The sequence below is a fragment of the Tursiops truncatus genome, chromosome 4 (genome assembly GCF_011762595.2).
Source record: "Tursiops truncatus isolate mTurTru1 chromosome 4, mTurTru1.mat.Y, whole genome shotgun sequence".
Lineage (NCBI taxonomy): Eukaryota > Metazoa > Chordata > Mammalia > Artiodactyla > Delphinidae > Tursiops > Tursiops truncatus.
In genome coordinates this window covers 36,617,904-36,641,296 of record NC_047037.1, presented here as the reverse complement: position 1 = coordinate 36,641,296, position 23,393 = coordinate 36,617,904, and the positions used below count along the sequence as shown (strand labels likewise).

At 38.7% G+C, this 23,393-nt stretch overlaps 1 protein-coding gene and 1 pseudogene across 16 annotated transcripts in view; one reads left to right on the top strand and one right to left on the bottom strand.

Moving 5' to 3' along the window:
* Nucleotides 1–10,187: 10,187 nt before the first annotated feature.
* On the top strand, nt 10,188–10,604 carry LOC101317256 (large ribosomal subunit protein uL29-like; annotated as a pseudogene).
* Nucleotides 10,381–23,393, bottom strand: part of LEKR1 (leucine, glutamate and lysine rich 1) — a 279,091-nt gene continuing 266,078 nt past the window's right edge. For 13 of the 16 annotated variants that reach the window (XM_073803827.1, XM_073803826.1, XM_073803828.1 and 10 more), the window contains 2 exons: nt 11,804–12,512; nt 10,499–10,554 (listed from right to left, as the gene is read on the bottom strand). In XM_073803827.1, coding sequence (XP_073659928.1) covers nt 12,099–12,512 — 414 coding nt within the window. In that variant the 3' untranslated portion in view covers nt 10,499–10,554; nt 11,804–12,098. Of the gene's footprint in view, nt 10,669–11,710; nt 12,513–23,393 lie in introns of those variants that run through there. The other 3 variants (XM_073803835.1, XM_073803834.1, XM_073803825.1) reach the window with 3 other exon arrangements.

The window sequence follows — 23,393 nt, the reverse complement described above, 5'->3', positions numbered from 1 at the left end:
AAGGAAGAAGAGCAAAGACAGAGTCTTAAGATACTTTGCTCCAAAACAAAACAATGGGAGTCCATACACACTCTAAAATGTTCATTCACTCTATAATTTCATACTGTTAACAATGAAAAAAGAGCATAATGACTTTTGAGAACAGAAGGCTTTAATTTCAACTATCTCAAGTACAGTAGTAGTTCAGCATATCAGAGACCATTCAGCTTATCAGAGACCAATGTCTCCCATAACAGGGCTTTTAATGGGATATTGGAAGGGGCTGCATCAAGGCCTTCTGTTTTATATTAACTTTATTTAAAGTTAAAAGAAACTTTAACTTTTGAAGATCTATGTCTCAAAAATGGACTTTTATAGACAATTTTTAGGAGCACTTTTATGATTACTAAATGTAGAACATGTTTTTATTCTTATAAATTTTGACCTTTGTCTTTATCTGGAGAGTTTTATCTTGTGAACAGCTGTATAATTTGTTATTTCTCTCTCCTTCTGTACCAGTCTTAATACTCTTTTTCTCCTTTGTCTGTGTTTAAAAGAAACTGCTTTTTTAAGGCTATAGCTAGGACACCATATTCTAGAAATAAATCAGGAAGCACAGGACCTAAAGACTTAATATAGAAAATGACATATTTTAAAAAAAGAAATGTGAGGCCTATAATATTTTGCTTCTACAGGATGCTAAATCACTTCCTAGAGGGGCCTCATAAGATTGTGCAGTAGATCTTTTCTTAGGTCTGTTTTGTTATTTCCTATATGCTACTTTCTTTCCTTTGTTCTGTAATGCTTTTTTCATAGCTTCTAAGCTGTTCCTTCCTTCCTTCCTTCTTTTCTGCCTTCCTTCTTGATTGCCCACTCTCAAATGAAGCTAGATCTTTATTTCAACAGATAGGTTACAGAGACATCTCTCAAGTTTGCTCTGGGATGAGGGTAACATCCCTTCTCAGAGACAAAACTTGGGAGTGGGGGGGAAGGTGATGTACCTGGTCCCTGGCCCAGTTTTCAGCTTACAGTGCCTATTTGCCAGTCCAGGCGTTGTCACTTCCTAGCTGTGTAACTTGGGTGAGCTGCTTAACCTCTCTATGCCTCAGTTTTATCCTCTGTAAAAGGAAGCTAATAAATATGTCAACCTCATAGGGTTTCTCGGAGCATTAAATGAAATACTTTTAAAGCCCTTAGTATTGTACATTGCCCATGATAAACAATAAATATCTGCTATTATCATTTTCTTTATTATTGCTACTGCTACTGCTACTGCTACTGCTACTACTAGTACTAAACTGTTGTTACTGCTGCTACTACTACCCCTACAAGTACCGTCAGGTGTATTTCTCTACCTGGCTGCTCAGCCTCTGTTATGCTGATCCACTGCTATTTGAGAGAATCCCACTTCCTAGGGTACAGTGCATCACTGCCCATCTTTCCCTCCTCACCACCACTCAGACACGACTCCTCTTTTCTTTTAGGAATGGCCATCTCAGAATGTTCCCAGCAAAGTAGCTTGGGTGCCTTGAGGGGCAGCACCCATGTGGCACAGCAATGGGGGGCCAGGCTCTTGCTGTGACTTGGTTGTCTGTGTGCTGTGCGTATGTGACATTTCCTTTTCCATCACAGGGCTTTTAATGGGATATTGGAAGGGGTTGCATCAAGGCCTGTTAGATGCCATGCCATTTTACACTGGAAATCTACTTTCTGCTTTTAAACCAGGGACACAAAGTGTGGGCATAAGCCTGATGCTTGTGAAGACCTCCTCTTTCACCAGGCAAGGAGGACTCCATGCTTTTTTATTCATGCCCTTTTGGTGATGAACGAAAACCCCTCAATCTAACCTGCAACGAGACCCTGATCCTAACCTGCGTTAACTCAAGGAGTATAATAGCCTCATTTTTACACACATTTAGATAAGTTAGAAGATCTGAGGTAAATTATTCCCTCAGGAGTACTAGGACTAAATCCAAAGGCAGCCAAGGAAAACTGCTGAGACAACATTCTCATCATATTTTCAGGAAAGTTCAGAACCTTTACAAGAAGAGCTGTCCTGAAACTCATGATATTACATTTAGAGTAAGGTTTGTATTAAACGTTTAATGACTGAGTTTCAATACTGTATGAATATACAATTTCTTCGTTAAAAGTTTAGCTGCTTTTACACTAAGGAAGGTCAGAAGAGGCGTAAACAACAAAAATAAATAAATGGACAGTTCCTAAAGATGTTGTGGTTGAAATACAGTCAGGATCATATATTCAGTCAGGTCACATGCCCTCAGACCCAGCCAGTTGCTCACCCTTTCTGGTGTCTTTCCAACATGTGTCCCAGTCCTGGAGGGGCTGGATGGTTGCAGAGACTCTGGGTATCTGGGGGCCATTTATAATTAAAGAGTGCACCTATTAAGTTAGTATTAGAAACATTTGGGACATCGGTAATTAAAGTAGGAATAGCAATATAGATTCTATATATATATATGCTATTGAAATGCATTATTACCAGTTTAAAACATCAAATTACAGATGTTTTGACAAACATTTTCAAGGGCCTTTAATACATGAGCAAAATAAATTCTCATATTGGTTGTATGACTATATTTGATCATAAATAATAAAATCAAAACATGGAAAAATATCTCTTTCCATCAAATAGGGTCATCTTTCCCTACCAATATACTGTGTCCAGGGCACAAATGGTAAACACAAGTATAATCTCTTTTCCCCAAGTTAATGTAATGTACATATCGAGAATTTGACGACATTAACAATTATTGGTTCAGAGTTCCAACCATGTAGTTACAAAGAATTTAAGCCCTCCCTGACCCCAAACTTGATCTTTGTGTCTCACATTTCCCTTCACTGCTTCTCCTACTGCTGCCAGCTGGATATTGAAGAAGAACTTTTTCTTCTTGGTGATTGCAGGTCTGCCTTACACTGCATAAAGTGGATGGGCTTGGTCGGTTCTGGGGTCTCTCCGGTTAACAGTATATTAAGAGTTCCATGGGGACATGGTCGCAGAGAACCACAAGGACCCCACTGATGCTGCACTCAGAAATTTCCTCTTCTGTGATCTGGGCTCATGACCAGAAGAGGCAGGAGGTTGCTCTCAGGTCCTCTCCTTGACATTGGGAACTCTTGGGTGGAGGCAGGCCCAGGGAGGGGAGCCCAGCCTCTGTCTTGGATCTGAGGTCTGGGAGTCCAACCCTCTGACCTGAGGTACCCTACTAAGTTATGCCCAGAAGGTCTAATGCTTCAATGCAAACAAGATTCTGGTTGACTTGACTTGCTAAGTTAGAACAGTGGCCTTTAACATGGAGTATGTGTACCCCAGGGGTACTTGAAGGGGTTGATGATCTTAAGTTCATAGAGCTTCCTGGATTTCCCTAACTTATAAATATTCCTGTTGAAATAAAGTGTCATGCTAGAAATGATATTTTAGTCCACGCTAGGATTTTCTGAGCTCACATACAAGTAGATTGTAGCCATGGGAATTAGACAATTTTGGACTGATGGGTCTCTTTTTTTTATGCCTTGGCTTTGTCAAAGTATGCATTTGGACGACAGTCTTATGAAAGCAAGGCGAAAATAACACTCGTAAGAAAGGCTGACTGTTAAAAATTCCCCTTCCTGCAATGCATTTAAATATAAGCAGCTCTTTTCAGGTCTTCTTTTTTTAAAAAAAAAAAGATAAATAAATAAATTATTTATTTTGGCTGTGTTGGGTCTTCGTTGCTATGCACGGGCTTTCTCTAGTTGAGGCAAACGGGGGCTACTCTTCGTTGCAGTGCGTGTGCTTCTCATTGTGGTGGCTTCTCTTGCTGCGGAGCACGGGCTTTAGGCATGTGGGCTCAGTAGTTGTGGCTCAAGGGCTGTAGAGTGCAGGCTCAGTAGTTGTGGCACACGGGCTTAGTTGCTCCGTGGCATGTGGGAGCTTCCTGGGCCAGGGCTCGAACCCGTGTTCCCTGCATTGGCAGGCAGATTCTTAAGCACTGCACCACCAGGGAAGCGTCTCAGGCCTTCTTGATATTTGTCCCCAGGACACTTCCTTATCTGAAAAGAAAAGAAACTTTAAATAGCAAAGCAGTGTAGGTTAGTGTCATTAATTATTTTAAATGTAATTAGAATGTCTTCTTAGACTATCAAAATTTTGGAGATATAATAGATAAACTTTCTATGACATCTTTCCACTTGGCACTTATTATTCTATGAAGTAGTTAAAACAATTTTTTACCAGATACTGTTTCAAATGTTTATTATAATACAGTAAAATCCTCATCTTATTTCATCATAAAATGTTTAATATTTTCTACATCCTACTAATAAAAAGTAAGTAAGATCCTATGTACAGATCAATTATTTTTGACTACATCTACCTTCTTTTTCATTAAATGTATAGAGAAACATTAGATATTGATTCATGGTATCAAGAAATGCATTGTCAGCAAAACTTAACTTTTATACTTATTTGTCAAAATTTATAATATATTTGTTATTTTTAATAGTAGTATATTAATGACTGTAGTAACAACTCAATCCAGAAGAACTTTGTAAAGTTATGTACATGCTTTTGTAGTAATTTAATATGATAGGAGAGCAATAAAAGGTTTACAATTATAAAAATATATTAAAGTAACAGTTTTAGTTTTAAATGTCCATATTTATAATATACTGGTTATCATTACAATATCCTTTGCAACTATTTATATTTATGATGAAATGTTTTAGATGTCAACCTAAAAATGTGCAAGAAGTACATATTAAAAAAATTTTTTTTTCAGGGTACATTGGCAAAAATATTGACCAACAATTCTGGAGGGAACATGTGTATTAAGTCCTTACCTAATCACTGCTATTAAATAAGGTAGTGGATTCTTTTCTCCCTAACTTCACCTCTTCTCACTAACCTCAGTTCTATACTGAGTACCATGTGTCCCTTGGAAGAATAAAAAGATTCTAACTTTGAGATCCCATGAGATCCCAGCTTAAACGTCAACCATTTAAAAAGTCTAGTAATAGGGCTTCCCTGGTGGCGCAGTGGTTGAGAATCTGCCTGCTAATGCAGGGGCACGGGTTCGAGCCCTGGTCTGGGAGGATCCCACATGCCGCAGAGCAACTAGGCCCGTGAGCCACAACTACTGAGCCTGCGCATCTGGAGCCTGTGCTCCGCAACAAGAGAGGCCGCGATAGTGAGAGGCCTGTGCACCGCGATGCAGAGTCGCCCCTGCTTGCCACAACTAGAGAAAGCCCTCGCACAGAAACGAAGACCCAACACAGCAAAAATAAATAAATTAATTAATAAACTCCTACCCCCAACATCTTAAAAAAAAAAAAAGTCTAGTAATAGAAAATGGAAACTTGGCTGCCCTGGGTTTTAAGAAATTCTGCTTTAAACGAAAGAAGTAGTCACTTGAATCTTGACAGTAACCTTTATTCCCTAGAAATTTAAGGTTCCAGATAGGAAATTACAACTGTAGAACTCATTCACTTTAAGAAGGCAGAAGGCAGAAGGTGTCTCTTTAGATTAATGTGTTAGACCACATCAAGCTCACTTGAGAGCAAGGTGGATGTATCTTTCCATGGTGCCCGATGCAAAGCCAGATGTTCGTATTTTTCAGAAAACAAATATATTTCCAATGTTAAGTCATATGAAAGCCTCTACTTAAAAGTGCTTCAATGTTCTAAATTATATGTCTGTCTAATTCTTGGGTTTGAATTATTATTATTTATCAGAATTAATAGTAATAACAAATAACCATACAAGTTAAATAACAGCAGTAAGTATGTTAATAAAGAGTATTCAAAACTTTTTACTGGCAAATGAATTCAATCCCTTTCACTATTTTCTGGATTCAAAAAGATTAGAGAATATGGCCACCCTGTGGTATAATGAGATGAGCTGACTTAATGCTCACAGACAAGTGAGCATAGTGCCTTACTGTGTTAAATACAGATTTTGAAATTGAGAATCTGAATCAAATACCCATTCAGTTCTACCTTTAAAATAAACTGATCTTGGTGTAATACTGCAAGTTACTGTTTTATATTTAAGTGACTGAGAACTACTTTCAGGGGGAATAATGATACTCTAACATTTCCTTCATAATTCTAAGAACTTATCTAAGTATTCTGTTTCACAAGCCTCAAAAGAAAACCAGTATTGTCGAATTTTCTTTTGGGAATCAGATATCCAAATATATATCATTATGAGATTAAAATGTAAGGTTATTCAATGACTTGCCAATGATCAAAATGAAAGTATTTCTACTGGATTTTTTTTTTTAAATAACAAATCTCTAGTTCTTTTCAGGCTCAGAAATTTGGGTGATGATATAAGCTATTTATGAATATTGGTTGAATATTGATTTCCTTTAATTCACTAGCTTTCCTGGAGAGTTACAGATTCACAGTCAATAGGCAAAGAAGTAGAATTGAGTGCACTGGAAGCTGAGACGTTGAATGGGTCCACACGATGTGGTGGCGGTGGTCTCAGATTAGGCATAAGGGAACCGAGTGTGGCGAGGCAATTTCCATCTAACACTAACACACAGCTCTTAGAGGTGGAATACGCCAGGGGCAACGGCACCACTGTGAGCAGTGATTCTCATACTTTAACATGTATATGAACCACCTGAGGGTCTCATTAAAATCTGATTTCATGCAGCAGGTTTGGGTGCGAGCCCTGATATTCTGCATTTCTAACAAGCTCCCAGGAGACACTGATCCTGCTGAAGCACTTTGAGTAGCAAAAATTTAGAGCACTGATACTGTTCTTCCAGTGTAGAAATGAGATGTGTGGCCAAGAGTTGGAGGCCAAGGCTCTCTTGTCAAGTCAGCTGTTAAGCAACTGTAAGAATGGAAAATTATTCAACATTTAAGGGACCTATTATCTCCTTCTGTAAAATTACAGGTCTGGACCAGAGGATGTGTCAGGTCCCTTCAGAACTATAAAATTTAAGGACTTTAAGATAATCTTTATTTTTATTTTGGCTGCTATCTTCTGTATTTTCCCTCATAAATGGTAAGCAAAAATCGGAAAGAAGTTTATTGCATTGTATCACTCCCAAAGCTCACCACTGAGTTGTGCTTTGCATTCTTTGAGCCAAGATGATAGCTATTTTTAATGTCCATTTCCACATTCTTCTCTCATAATTCTTAGAACACTATTCAGATTTGTAGTTTGCTTTAAGGAGAATTCTTATGAATACTGAATCTGTGGGTTAGTTATCTGTTGCCCAAATGAAAAAGTAGTTCCTATGATTTCACATTTTCAGAGAAGCTGTAATATTCTTAAATAAAGGGTGATCCTTTAATTGGAACGAATTTCATACACTGCACCCCTGCTAAGTGGCAATGGCTGGTAATGGTTTCAAAGTGCATTTAACAGGGAACAAATTCTTTCCCTTCTCTGAATAGACTTTGAGTCAGCTGCTTCCTGTTTATTCCCATTATCAGCATCTTTATTCAGAATTTCATTAACTCTTGTTTGGACTACTTTACAAATATACCGATTGGTGTTCCACCTCCAGCCTTTTCACTCTATAATTATTCTAATACAGCCCTGCCAGAGCTATGTTCCCAAATTTCAACAAAGTGCATGCCACTTCTAAGTCAAAATCCTGCTATGGGCTCTTCTTCAACACCTCCAAGCTCTGGGGTCAACCTACCTTTTTCAGGTTCCCACTACTTCCCTTCACCAAGTATTTTCTACATATCTATGACTCTGTTTATACATGTCCTCTACCTGGTATACCTTCTTCTATAAAACCCTCCTCCATTCTTCAAAACCTATCGTAAATTCCAATTCTTGCTTAAAGTGTTCCCTGATTCTTCCATCAAAAAGTTGAACTCATATAACACCTTGTTTTTGATTCTCTTCCCAACACCTGCTGCCCTATATTATAATCTCTGCATACACTTCCTCACTGCCCTCTGTTATACAATTCTTGGGCATCTGTAGTACATCTTAATTATTGTTGTAACTTTCACAGTGCTTTTTCAATTCTCCATACCTGTTGAAGAAATGAGTGAATATATAATATAGCCTAAGTATTAAGGCTATATTATGCCGGTAAGGGGTTTTTAGTACATTTTTTACTCACTTAATGGATATAAAGCCTTATACTATATAAATGCTAGAGCAGAGAGAAAACTTTCAATTTTCTGGATCATGGTAAATATTGCCATAGGATAAGTGTGTTTCAGATTCAACTATTGTTAAAATTTTTTATCTGTTAATTCAGAATATACAAAGATGATATAATTTATATTTCAGATTCTAAAGATGCAACACAATTACACTGGCCTTACAATTTATTATTACACAGGGTTAATATTTTCAAAAGAAAAAGTAGAATTTCTTGCTTAAGATACCACAGACACTGCCTTAGGAATGCTTCCATTATTGTCTATCATGGTTTGGGATCATTAAAGGTGCCCTGCGCAAGTTACAGTATACACTAATTATTATCTTAAAACATGAAAGTAAAAAAATCCATAATTACTGTGGGATTTGTGAACTTTGGACACACACCAAATTGATTTCCCGTGCTCAATAAGACTCAACATGATGGTTCGGAATTTTCAGCTACAGAGAGTTAACCCTTTTAGGGTACTAGGTTGATCTACAAGTGCAATATTATAATCATCATAAGAACTTTAAAAGATAAAGCTTGAGAAAACTTGTTGCATAATCAAAAAGAAATTGGCTATAATCTGTAATATTACAAAAACTTTTAGACTAATAGAACATTAAAAGATCTTAGCTAACATAATTTTCAATATTAATTTCTCTTCCAGTCAATTCTATTGCCAGAAAATATAACTTTTAAGTAGTTCTGACTAACTATAGTCATTTAATTCAATAAACTTTTATAAAATAGTGCTTGAGAAATCTGTTAACTATAGAAAAATCCCCCCATCTTTGTCTACCAATCTAAGTTTAAGAAAAGAAACAAATAGTATTATAATTTCCTAAGGAATATTTTCTATGCTATTCTTTTCTTTTGACACCTATAAATTCTTCCACTGAAGTCATGGAAAATGTATGTCTTATAGGGAAATTAAAACTATTAGACTTAATATCCATTATATGCGTTTGAGAGCTCTATTTTGCCATAATATTCACTGGTTTCTTAACATTCCTGATACTCTTTCATGCCAGGAGTTAATCAGTGCAAAAGTCAAGGAAAGTTTGAATGTGTTCTTAACACTCAGGTTACATACTCTAATGCTATTTTCTTTTCTAAGTGTCTTTCTTCAAAAGATATAAGCACACAACCTAGACTGCTTCAGATGGTCTAGGTTGAAATAAATGTAAATATTGTCTCTATGTTTATCCATGGAATTACCTCTCTGACATACGTGTGGAATATAATACAGCCTGACTGCAGATCATGATTCTATTCTCAGAGTGCCTATTTACCAAATTACTCATTGTAAAGGAAGAGTGTAACAACAAACTGAGAAACCAGGTTTTGCAATGGATGGTCTGTGTGTCACTTTTGAAAAGCTTATGGGTGACGTTCTTTACAAATTTAAATATGTTCATAATTTAGAAAAAATGTAGCCCCATGGTTCCTGGAGAACTGAAATTGCAAGACTGTGGAAAAGCACGTATAATATGACAACAAAGACTGTTGCCCAAAATATTCTCCTGTGCTTTTACTAGACTTTCCACTAGCTTTTGCCATCCACCTTACGTCATGAGTATTTGTAATCTGAACATGCAAACACCAGATCAAAAACACTGAGGTCTGGTGGAGTAGTCTCCAGAGTGTGGCATGAGTACTGCTGGCATTATACAAGATAATTTCAGGGGGTATGTTAACAACATTTTGTATTTTAATAGATACATATTTATCTTAAAGTATATTAAACTCATTACTTTATAATTATTCCTCCTTGGGTCAAGCTTCCTTTTTATATAAATTTAAGTTTAAAAATTGAGTGCATTTAAAGAAAATATTAGGTAACCACAGTGTAGGTGCTTCTGACAAAAGTCATGATGGAGGTTTGGGACTCTCTGGTAAGCGGAAAAGCGAGGTGGAAAGGTTGGGTTCGGGTAGTAGTGGTTCTGGTTCTAGCTCAGTTACTAACTAGCTGTCCCACCTTAGCTAAGTTAGACTTCTTTGAGCATCTATTCCTTATTTGTAAAGAGACTGTTTCTCTTTCCCTCTAAGAAGCCGGCCGAGGCCGCTTGTACAGCCATGGCCAAGATTAAGGCCTGAGACCTTGGAGGCAAGGAGGAGCTGCTGAAACAACTGGAGGACCTGAAGGTGGCGCTGTCTCAGCAGCGCGTCGCTAAAGTGACAAGAGGCGCGGCTTCTAAACTCTCCAAGGTCCGAGGTGTTAGCAAATCCATCGCCCATGTTCTCACCGTCATCAACCAGGCGAACCTCAGGAAATTATATAAGGGCGAGAAGTATAGACCCCTGGAACTGTGCCATGTGACGCCGGCTGAACAAACCCGAAGGGAACCTGAAGGTCAAGAGGCAGCTGCGGAAGGAGCCACACCCACCATGGAAGTGCGCGATCAAGGCCTGAGCATCCAGGCGTCAATAAAACACGAACAAACTGGCAAAAAAAAAAAGAGAGAGATTGTTGGGGTTGGCCTCTAAGATCCACTCCAGCACCACCATTAGATGACGTTATGTTCTCCTGTCAAATGCATTATAAGTACGCCAATCTCTGTAAAACAAAAGCAAGGCATTGTTAAGACTTTATACACGATGTGCTCACTTAAACTAGTCGGGGAAGTTAGTGGCGCTAATGTGGAATTGTTTGAGGTTAAAACACCCTAGATTAGATCAATCCTTTGAAAGATTGGATATAAACTTGATTTTGATTAGTAACTTTACTTTTTTTGCACATGGAAGGGATTCCGAGTACCTTTGGATTCTCTCATCTATATGGTGGCCAATAGCAGAGAGTTTTATGTGCCATATTTCACACATGTTAGTATCGTTCTAATCTGGGAGTAAGAAGCCTGGATATCTATGATGCAGTCAGATGAAGGAGTTGAGTAAAATCAGTCATGGAAGAGAAATACACTATTATCAGATGGATAAAATGATAAATAAATACTAGCGTAAGGTAAAGAGTTGTGTTTTAAGAAACGGGAGGAGCCTGAAGCTTTAAGATTACGTAAAATAGCTGGTCTGGTTTCTGGTTTTAATTTTTCACTCTGAAAATAGAAAACATGTTAACAAGATGCCCATTTTCAGGGGTAATACAATTTGAATCCCAAATTAGCACTACGTGCATCTACTAAAGTGTCTTGAATTAGTTCTCTACACAATGGCTCCAGAATACTAGTTAAAACAAAATCTGACCTGGAATACCAAAAAGCATTCAATGCAGAAAATCTCTACCAAGTAATATTTTCATGGCCAGCCTCCTTGTTATCGAAAATAATCTCTATAGTTTGAGAAATAAACCACTTTTTTCTTGAATTGGAGTTTCTGTCCCTTTTTCTAGAGGTTCCCAGACTGTCTTCCTAAAGATTACCTATCATTACTTCTGACCACACTTAAAAAGAAATTAGATTAACCAGTTAGATTGTGAGGTGAAAAAGAGAAAGTTTTGATTGTGAAGAACTTTGTGAATATTTGAATGAGCATTTTGAAAATTATCAAATTAAGGATTAAGTCCTTTCATTTTCTATTTGGAATACTAATTACATCTATTTAACCTATTCAGTTCAACAAACAAATGAACAAACACCAACAAAACCAATAAAATCTATTATTATTATTTTGTGGAAGTAGATCTGCTTGTAATAGTGCAAAAAAGTAAAAAAGATGCTATGGGTGAAAAATTTTACCTATGATCTCTAAAAGGGCATATTCATAGAGCACATCGAAACACACAATACATAAATATAGAAATTGGCCCTCTGGAATACCAACAACTTCATTATCTGTTGCAGTTTCAAAGGCCTCTTGGAAAATGTGGTTTCACAATTCTTTAGCTTTTCCAACTGTCTTGTTAAAAATATCTGTAAGTATGCATTCTTAATCTGTGGTAGTAATTTGATCCTTTTCATCCTTGTACAGTGAGTTTCTGGACTCTGGGAAAGACAGGCATGCTGTGTGGAGCTGCTCCTGACTTTGGCTCCATCACTGCTGACTCAGTCTCCTCTGCAGAATGACAGCCAGTCTCTGCCGGGTCTCACTGACTGAAGACGTTCGACCCCGGGGAGGGTGTGGCTGGGGGAGGGTGGGCAAACCTGAGCTGCTGACCCTGCTGGGCTGAGTTGAGGCTGGGGAAGCGGTGGGTTTCGACACTCCGTGCAGGCTGGGGATTTTGATTCTCATTTCGGAGTTCAGTCTTGCGAGCCTCTTCTCTCCCTGACTGCTGCTAGCTGCAACAGAGGAGGTTAGGCTGCCCTGGCTGAGGGAGCATGGTGATAGGGGTGACCGCCCGGCGAGCTTCCTGAGCTCCAGGAGCTGTTCTCTGGCTTGACTCAAAGCCTCCGTCAGTTCAAAGCGTTCTTCACACTCTCTACGCACTGTTTCCTGAAGAAAAGTGTTCTGCAATGAAAAAAAGGAAAGAAAAAGCAGCCCTAGCTTTAAACAGTGTACATATGGATAGTTACTGGCAATATAAATTGAGAACTGAACTGGAAATCAGAGGTCTGTGTTCTTTGACAGGGACAAATAAGTCAAAAATGCAAATGACCTGTAAAGCTGGAAAGAACTTTAAGAGAACATTTGGTTCAACCCTCACAGTTTGCAGAAGAGGAACCAAGAGTCAGGGTCACTCAGATGATAGTGGTGGAGTTGGTGCTAGAACCCAGAATGTCCAATGCCTACTTCAGTGGGGTTTCAACTCCTCTGGGCCTGAGACAGTCTGTCCTGCACGTGTGACGTCTGTAGTTAATATCTGTAGTGCGATTAAGTATGTTATTTTATTTATTTATTTATTTTAAACACATTTATTTATTAATTTATTAATTTTTTTGGCTGTGTTGGGTCTTCATTGCTGTGCATGGGCTTTCTCTAGTTTTGGCAAGCGGGGGCTTGCGGAGCATGGGCTCTAGGCGCACGGGCTTCAGTAGTTGCAGCACGCGGGCTCAGTAGTTGTGGCTCGCAGGCTCTAGAGCACAGGCTCAGTAATTGTGGCACACAGCCTTAGTTGCTCTGCGGCATGTAGGATCTTCCCAGGCCAGGGCTCGAACCCGTGTCTCCTGCATTGGCAAGCGGATTCTTAACCACTGTGCCACCAGGGAAGTCCCAAGTATGTTATTTGATAATGAAGGGAAACTGCAGTACGTGACAGATAAAAATTGCTCGAATTATAAAATTGAAAGAATAAAATATATCAGCTCTAGCATTTAGATAATAAAATCAGTAATTTTATGTGATGCTTTCTCAGTAGAACTTAAATATACTGATGATTTGCTCTTTTGTAAGATATATATTGAAATAAAGAACAAAATCTGCTTTGAACTCCACTCAGCAATCATGTATCAAGTTACTAGAAGCTGTAGTGGATACAGTTCCTGCCCTCAAGAAGTTTGCAGCATCATAAGTTTGAGCAGAGCTGCTTTTTATGTCCCCAACATTGGTTGGAGCCAACGGTGGAAGCTATGAGGTTTAAGAGAAGGAAGAATTTTTTAATAGCCAGAGCTGTCCAAGGATACTCTGAAGGGTTGAATCCACTTGACTGGGAGGTTTTGGAGCAAATTTAAGCTTCAAGCATGTGACTAGACTAGAGATCATTGCAACTTCTTCAAATGATGAGACTCTACATTTCTAGTTGAAGAATGATAGCCATCTTTCATCTATGGAATTCATCAAAATTACTTCAAGCCCCGTGGTAAGAATTAGGTCTTGGATCTCCCTAATGTCCTGACATTCATGGCTGCAGGATGTCAAAAAAGAGATTGAAAAGTAAACACTTCAAAATGGTATCCAAATAAGTAAACACAATTCAAGTGATTGTGCTGTAGGATTCTTCAGCTGAAAATGACTTTCCATCAGGTTAGCTTGTTTGTAAAAACAGCCAAGGCATTCCCAAGTCTGAGGCTCAGTGGAAAGCATCCTCCTAAGGGCTTACTGACTAATCTGCTGTCAGTGGAACTAAATAACAAAGCATCAGGGAAAGTAGCATCTTCCTGTATTTGAGTTTCTTGTGATTACGGTCAGAACTCCATCCGATTCCAAATTTGGTAATTAAAGTTGCAGAATATGGAGCAATTTCAGATTAACCGTTGTACACTAATATTCTATAAAATCAGTGGCATGTCTGGGTCAAACAAAGCCTCATCATTTACATATATTAGTAATAGACATATGAGCCATACATTCACATTTTTTTTCAAATCATGGGGATTAATTACTTGCTTCCAGTTATTATTATCATTATTATTTTGGAGGAACAGGAGACCAAGGATGGTGTTTGTGGCTTTATCATCTGGTTCTCATTAACTCTTCCTGAAATACTTGTTAAAAAGGCAGGAGAGGGAGGGCTAGAGAAGAGGTTAATAAAGTGCCTTGTTAGGTGTCATCTCATTTCTTGCTCCCAACAATTATATTTGACAAAGAAAGACACTGAAGATCACACTGGTATGTAACTTGCTGAGAGTAACCCAGCTTTGAAATGGTGGGGCCCCTGCCTGCCTCCAGAGCCTGGCTCCAAGCTGCGTAGGCCTAAATTAATTGTCTAATTATATCAAGCATGCAGGAGCCATTTTGTTCCAGAACACTGAAGCAATAAAAAACAGTAAGACATCACATCTGGTTTTGCCCAACTTTTCTAAACTTAAACTAAACTTTCTTTTAAAAGGAAAAAGCATCAATGCATTTTGTTCCCCACTAGTAAACAGGCAAAATGTATTGAAGTGATTAGATTTACAGGGCTTTAAATAAGTTAGTATAAAAACTCTCTTGATTAAGAAAGCCATGGGAGGGCTTCCCTGGTGGTGCAGTGGTCGAGAGTCCGTCTGTCGATGCAGGGGACACGGGTTCGTGCCCCGGTCGAGGAAGATCCCACATGCCGCGGAGCGGCTGGGCCCATGAGCCATGGCTGCTGAGCCTGCACGTCTGGAGACTGTGCTCTGCAACGGGAGAGGCCACAACAGTGAGAGGCCCGCATAATGCAAAAAACAAACAAACAAACAAAAAAAGAAAGCCATGGGAAAGAGTTCACTTTATGTGAATATATAAAAGAAAAAAATTATAGAAGTTAACAATGCCGTCAATAAATGGGTGACATGAATAAAAGATACACAAATATGGAAGGATAAAATAATGGGTGATGTGATGACAACGGCTCTCATTAAAAGAAAAATAAAATTCAATCCATTTACTAAAATTAAATTCAGGGACTTCCCTGGTGGCCCAGTGGTTAAGAATCTGCCTGCCAATGCAGGGGACACGGGTTTGAACCCTAGTCCAGGAAGATCTCCCATGTCACAGAGCAACTAAGCCCGTGTGCCACAACTACTGAGCCTGTGCTCTAGAGCCCATGAGCCACAACTACTGAGCCCACGTGCCTAGAACCCATGCTCTGCAACAAGAGAAGCTACCGCAATGAGAAGTACTCGCACTGCAACAAAGAGTAGCTAGCCCCTGCTCACCGCAACTAAAGAAAGCCCGCGCGCAGCAACGAAGACCCAACACAGCCATAAATAAATAAATAAATAAATAAATAAATAAATTCAAGTCTCAAAGGAAAGGAGTAGTGCTCTATGGAAAACATCCATAAAGCAAGTCAGTTAAAAGCTATTTTGGGCAAGTGACACTACACTGAAGGAGGAAATGGAAAAGTGGAGCAAACCCAAAGATGTCCCCATAACAAGTACAGTGGGAGCACCCATTCTACCTGTCAACTCCAGATTGAATTTTGGAAGAGCTGCTGACCATCTTAGTCTGGGGCCCACTGCTCTGGAACTCATCCTTCTTCAAGGCTATTAGTTTCCAGAACAAAGGACAAATTCTCTCTTTTCTCTTATTCCCCAAACTAGGAGAACCTCTAAACTGAGAACAGGATCCAAAGATAGGACTTCTATTTTTATCTTTGTCATAAACACTATGAAATCTCAGATGAGTCTTACAATATCTGTATATCCTTTGCCACCATTACTTCCTCCTTTAAAATCTGGATTATAACTCAGTTTTGTACAACATGTAGTTCAGATGTTAGAATTTATTTAATCATGGAATAAACAAATGGAAATAGAACACATCCAGTTTAGGGGACTGCTATTTCAGAGGTGGAGTGTGTGTGACAAGGCATGACAAGAGCACACGTGGATGTGGCCAGAGTCAAGGAGACACATTAGTGGAAAATTCCATCATATATGGAAAAGAATCATTCACTCATGGTTAGATCGCTTTCAGCAATTTAGGCAAAATGTTTGTCTTTTGGGGTTGTTGATCTTTTTGTAAGGTTGTGTTGCTGCAGAATTTTAATACGTGTTTTCACTGAACAACACAGGAAAATGTCTAAGATGGAATATGTTCAGTAAGACTGAAAATCATGGGCAAACATGAGTATAATCAGTGAAGCTATAGCATCCTAAATGTTTTAGGTAAAAGTATCTTGGCCATATTTTAGCATGGTAAAATAGTTTTATCACTGGATTGCAACTAGACTGTAAGTCAAAATGGAAAGGGAGGCATGAGTCAGGTGAAGAGGGACAGTGAGTACAAATTCCTGGCAGTGAGAGAGGGAGAGTCACATCTCGGGATGACACATGGCTTAGTGTGACTCAAGGGCAGAGTGCAGAATGGGAGGAGAGACCAGGACTGAGGCAGGCAGGAATAAGCAGGATCAGATCAAGGACGACTTTGACAACCTACAAATATTAGAGTTTTAACTTAATTCTGAGGGCCACATGGAGTCATTGAAAGGTTTATTTCAAGCAGGGGGCTGGCATTGTCAAACCTGCAACAAAGGAAGATTGCTTTGCCAGCTCAGTAGAAAGTAGCCCTGAGTGGGGCAGGATGGGAGGCAGGGAGGATAGGAGGCCAGTTTTCATGGAGGAGGTTCCTATCCCGAGGGCCCCTTGGTTAGGGTGGTCTAGGAGAGGGGGAGCTAGCATTCCTGGGTCCTTAACCTCTGCCAATTGGTTGAGAGCATTATCTATAGATATGTCTACAACATTTTCAGATGAAGGCCACTTTGAATGGACTTAAAATATGGCTTAATTGCATTCCCACTGGGAAAGTAAATTTCAAAATGAAAATATAAATTAGCTCACCATCTGTTTGAAATTTCTAATATTAAAAAATGGCCAATTTTCCCCACTCTTTGCTATGTAAGAGTGGTTTATTTTTATGTTTGTTTTCATTTTTATCCTTAGAGACAGCTGGATTGGTTTCAATTCCAAAAACAGTGGAAGAAGCAAGAGAAAGCTTTGCTGGGTAACTTGATCATTCTGAAGGTGAGAATTCCATTTGTGATGGCAATCAGCTGTATTTGGCATAATCTGGGGGGAACATGCCAGGAAGGCAAGTCCTCAGTAAAAAAGAAGCACAGATGGGTGCCTTTGTTCATGCTTTATTACACCCAGTTAGGTGTGAACCAGTCATGCGTTGATCAGATTACAGTTTCCACCAACCCAAACTAGATCTATCCTAGGCTGGCCAACTGGGTGGGGAGCTGAGGCGAAAGGAGACTGTGGAAAAGGTGTGGAAACCAGAAAGATGAGTAGGAGTTAGCAAAGGATGTGCCCAAACTTCCATTTAAGGCTTCTGTTCAACGAATCTGATCAGCCCCAAACACTGCAGAAAAACAGTGGAAATGGCCCTTTGGAAAGGCATGAAGGAGAATCTGAATAAATTTCCAGGAAAGAAGCAAAACGGATGTCAGACAGGTTGTTCTTAAAATTGTATTTCTGTGCTTGCAAACATAATGTACACTGTGAAGTAACTATGGCAGACTTCAAACCAGAAGTAGAAACAGAGGGCAATACTCCCTTGGACTGATAGGCTTCAAGAGCGGATTTTCAGGATGGAGAGGAAGAGCCCATGAAGACACAGTGTTCAGAATTTACTTTCTAAGTCAGTAAGCCAACTTTAATTGAGACTTAATTAGTATTCATTAACTACAACAAAAAACAATTTCTCTGTATTTTTTCCTCATTCTGTCAAATTTCTGTCATCCATACTCTGCATCAGGGCTGACTCTCCAATATGTGGAAGACAGTCTTGCCTAGATCTGCCTCTCCACGACTGGAGATCCTCAATCTGAGCCCTCTACCCCTGCCAACCAACCCTAGGAACAGCCCCTCCGCACCTACACCCCATCCTCTCCTGTTCCCTGTGGAGCCAGAAGTTAGAGCACCTCCCATTTACCCCTTTACTCTTTGGAAAAGACTCAGATGTTCTCTTTACTCAGGCCCAAACTGAGAGCTACTCATTTTTTAATTTACTAACTTTGGTTTCTCATAAATGGAGTTACCAGAGAAATGTGTAGCATTTTCTCTATATCAAATAAATACAGAAATACAGTAAATGCATATCTTAAAACTAGGCAAATCCCTCTTGCAGAAAAGCTATTTATGTTTTCAAATGTATGTATTCCTAAATTTTAATTAGACCCATCCTTACCAGATGTATTAGTAAAGTTTCCTAAATAAATAGGTTTTTTTAAAAAATAGGCTTTACATTTGGAAAATATTCAGAACACCAAAAAATTTAAAAGTCATCCATAATCCCCCCAATTTTAAAAAGCTATAAGAAGTGAAACCTCTGCCCATCTCTTCTTATCCCCCGGTGGTGACCACTGTAAATAGTTTGGGGAAAATTCTCCCTTCACTTTTTCCTGACATTTCTCTATGTATGTGATCCTATAGAGAAACATATATACTCTCCTTTTTTGTTTTTTAAACAAAAACAGATCCAGGATGCCAAGAGATGGTCAGGTGAACCAACAGAAACAGCAAAAACAGCTGTTGTAAAGAAAGAAAGCAAATACACATCTACACTGCATTAGCCACAATTCTGACATCCAAAAAGCTCAGTAAAGAAAAATGTGTCTAACTTGTAACATTTGGTAATAAAATCTGACTGGACTGATAGTCTTGTTATTTCACTCATGGGGCCATTCCTGTGTTTCACTGCAGAAATATTAATGTCACTGCATGGAAGAGGCTACTCTAGATCTCCAGGGGCATGTGCATTTTGTTAACTTTCTAAAATTCAAAGTTGAATTCCAAAACCTATCTGAAATCAAAGTTCTTATACAGGAGATTGTGAGCCTAAGTTGCATGCTCCTTTCCTTAGACACTTTCTTTCCTTACAGTCCTTGTTAGTCTCCTCTTTTCCTCCTACCTCACTAGCTATTCCCTCTCTGTCACCATGGCCTAGTCTCCTCCTCCTCCCAGCCTCTCAGAGTTGGAGAGTTCTCCACCCTCTTCTTTGTTACCTCATGCCCTGGGTGATCTCATTCAGCCCCAAGGCATAAGTATCAGCTACATGTGGACGTCTCCGAAATCAGCATTTCTAGTCAGCCTTCCCCTGAACATACCGCCCATTCAACACCTCCGTTTGGATATCTAACATACATATTAAGGTTAACATGTCCCAAATCAAATTCTTGACATTCCTCCCCAGTTGTATTCCTTGACCAGTGTTTCCCATCTCAGTAAATGGCACTTTCACTGTCAGTTGTTGAGATTCCAAACTCTGGAGTTATCCTTGACCCTTCTTAGTCTTTCATATCATCCAACCCATCTCCAACTTCTGTTGCCTCCATCTAGGAAATATATACCAAATCTGGCCACTTGTCACCTCCTCTACCACGATGACCATCAATGCTTTTCTAGACCTTTTCAAGGACCTTGTAATAGGTCTTTCTGCTTTCATTTTTGCCTCCCCCTGCCACCTTGCAACCTATTTTCCACAAAGCAGTCAGAGTTATTCTCTAAAAATAAGTCAGATCATGTCACTCACTTGTTCAAAATTCCCAGGTAGCTTTTCATCACACTTAGAAAAAAATCCAAAGTCTTTACTGCCTTCAAAGACTCCACATGAATTGGCCCCTCCAACCTTGCTTTCTACCACATCCTCCTTGCTTACTAAGCACCAGCAATGCTTGCTGACTTCCTTGTGGTTTCTTGAAGGTTCCCAGGATGTTCCTAGCCACAGGGCCTTTACACTTCCTGTTTGCTCTGCCTGGAATGTTCTTTTCCTCACTTCAGGTCTGTTTGAATATTATCTCTTCAGAGAGTCCTCTCCCTCAGAAAGTATGCCTTTACCCAAATTAATACTTCATCTTAGCATCTATTAAAAAACAACTATTGGGGCTTCCCTGGTGGTGCAGTGGTTGAGAGTCCGCCTGCCGATGCAAGGGACACGGGTTTGTGCCCTGGTCCGGGAAGATCCCACATGTCGCGGAGCGGCTGGGCCCGTGAGCCATCGCCGCTGAGCCTACGCGTCCGGAGCCTGTGCTCCGCAATGGGAGAGGCCACAACAGTGAGAGGCCCGTGTACCACAAAAACAAGAAAACAACTATTTACATGTTAAATGAGTGCATAAACAACTGCATTAGACCTATAATGAAAAAGGATATATATGTATATTATATATATATATATATACATATATATATGTATATATATATATAAAACTGAATCACTTTGCTGTACACCAGAAACTAACACAACATTGTAAATCAACTCTACTTCAATAAAAAAGTAAGATTAAAAAAAACAAAAACAGCCACATTAGGCACACAGATGTATACCCAAGCTTGCCTCTGGGATTCTGTGGGTTCATGGAGGAGCTCTCCTTTTGTTCAGACTTGAAGAATAAACAGAAGTGTGTCAGGCACCTGTTACTGAAATTTAAGCTAGAATCTGCTTTGTCTTAATTTCTAAATTTCTCATAATCTTAAAAAATATCTCATTAAGCTTCGTATTCTGTTGTTTATTTGCTTTACTTATAACTTTCCTGGTTCTTCTTCTATACTCTTGTCCTTTATCCTTTCCTCTGCTGCTCTCTCTATCAGGTCCTCTTTATAATTTACTCCTTTCCATTATTTTAAATTATTTTTTAAAATTAAGGTAATATATTATGCATAGTTAAGAATTAAAATACTATAAAATTATAATGAAATAAAGTATTCCTTCACACCTACAAGTTCTGCCTCCCAGGAACAACCATTTTCAGGTTTTTAAGCTGTTTCTTATGATATTTGTCTCCATAGTCCTAAATAATATCATTATACAGCTATCTCATAGTTTTCAGTTTTGAAGTCGTTATCTACTGATTTCATAGAATGAAAGACAAGGATTTAACTTCCTATTTCAACTCGTAACAGTTGTTTCTCTTCCCCCCATTAGGAGATGTTTCTGCTCCTTTGGGAGAAGCTTCTATCACAATTTTATTGGAAAATCTTCCCAATTTCTATAGCAATTTTCAGTCAAATCTATATTACACCTTATATGATTATAGTATAAAAATGTTATGCACATCTTAGCCACGCAGTGTACTATGATTACATTTTCTTTCTTGCAAAGTTTCCTTCTAGAGTTTATTATTATCCCGTTACTTATCTGCTTAATTTTCTAGGTGTTGATAACTAATTTTTCACCAAACCTACTTACAGACGTGTAAATATCCTCTCAACATGTTCAAGCGCTCCATGTAATCTATCAGTTCTCTTTTTTATCAGAGACATACTTCTAAAAACCCTCCATTCTTCTGCAGAGCTCAACCTGGCTATTCTCTAAATCTGTTGTACTGCTGTCATCCTTGGATTTCTTCCCATCATCATCCTGGGGAATCCCTCTACCTCTCTCCTGTGCTGGAACGCTCATTTCCTGATTCCTGTGTCTTCTCCCTTCTTAGTTTACTCCCTCTTTGTGGTGTCGTATATCTTCTAACAGCTTCCTGAGAAAGGCTGCAAAGGAAGTACCGTTTTTGAGAACTTTAATGTCTGAAAATATCCTTGACACTTGCATTTAATTGATGATTTAGCAGGATATAGAATCCTAGGTTGGAAAAAATTTTCCTTCAGAATTTGGAAGCCATTGGCTTTTAGTTTCTACTGCTGTTGTAAAATGCCAGATTTCTAATCCTTTTTAAGTGACCCCTCTTTTTTTCCTGAACGCTTTTAAGTACTTACGTTTGTCCTTAAGGTAATGACATTTCATGATGTGTTTGCTTTGCCATCCATCATACTGAGTGGACCCTTTCAATATAGAAATGCCCTTCAGTACTTCGAAAAATTATTGGATTAGTTCCTGGATAGTTTTCTCCCTTCCATTTTCTCTGTTCTCTCTTTCTGGAACTCCTATTAATGAGGTATTAGACATCCTGGCTTGATCTTCTAATTTTCTTTTCTTCTCTCCATCTCTTTGCCTTTTCCTTCTACTTTCTGGGTAATTTCTTCATCTTTATCATCTAAGCCAAATATTAAATTTTTTATTTCAGTTCTTGTATTTTAATACTCATTCCTGTTCTTTTTTTTTTAATAGCCTCTGTTCATGTTTCATGGATACAATATCTTCTCTTTTCTCTCTAAGGATATTAATTGTGCTCTTTTTTGAAGCTCACTTTTGCTTCCCACATTGTTTTGTATCTGTCTCCTATGAGTTCTTTTTTTGCTTATTTGTTTGATCCTGACTTCTGCCTTTCATGTTAGAGGTGCTCCTCAAATGGTTGGGGATTCTTGGCTTTTTGGGCTTAAAAATGAGTCTTCAAAATGTTACTGGAAGCTCTGTGTGCCTGCATAAGGGCTTATTTACCGGTATATGTCTCAGTGGGTAGATTGGACATGGATATAACTTTTACTTAAGAATATACAAACAGCTTGTGCAGCTCAATATCAGAAAAACAAACAACCCAATCAAAAAATGGGTGGAAGAGCTAAACAGACATTTCTCCAAAGAAGACATACAGATGGCCAAGAGGCACATGAAAAGATGCTCAACATCACTAATTATTAAAGAAATGCAAATTAAAACTACAATGAGGTATCACCTCACACTGGTCAGAATGTGCATCATCAAAAAATCTACAAACAATAAATGCTGGATAGGGTGTGGAGAAAAGGGACCCCTCTTGCACTGTTGGTGGGAATGTAAATTGATACAACCACTATTGAGAACAGTATGGAGGTTCCTTTAAAAACTAAAAATAGAACTACCATATGACCCAGCAATCCCACTTCTGGGCATATACCCAGAGAAAACCATAATTCAAAAAGACACATGTACCCCAATGTTCATTGCAGCACTATTTACAATAGCCAGGACATAGAAGCAACCTAAATGTCCATCAACAGAGGAATGGATAAGGAAGATATGGTGTATGTATACAATGGAATATTACTCAGCCATTAAAAGGAATGAAATTGGGTCATTTGTAGAGACGTGGATGGACCTAGAGACTGTCATATGGAGTGAAGTATGTCAGAAAGAGAAAAACAAATATTGTATATTAATGCATATTATGTGG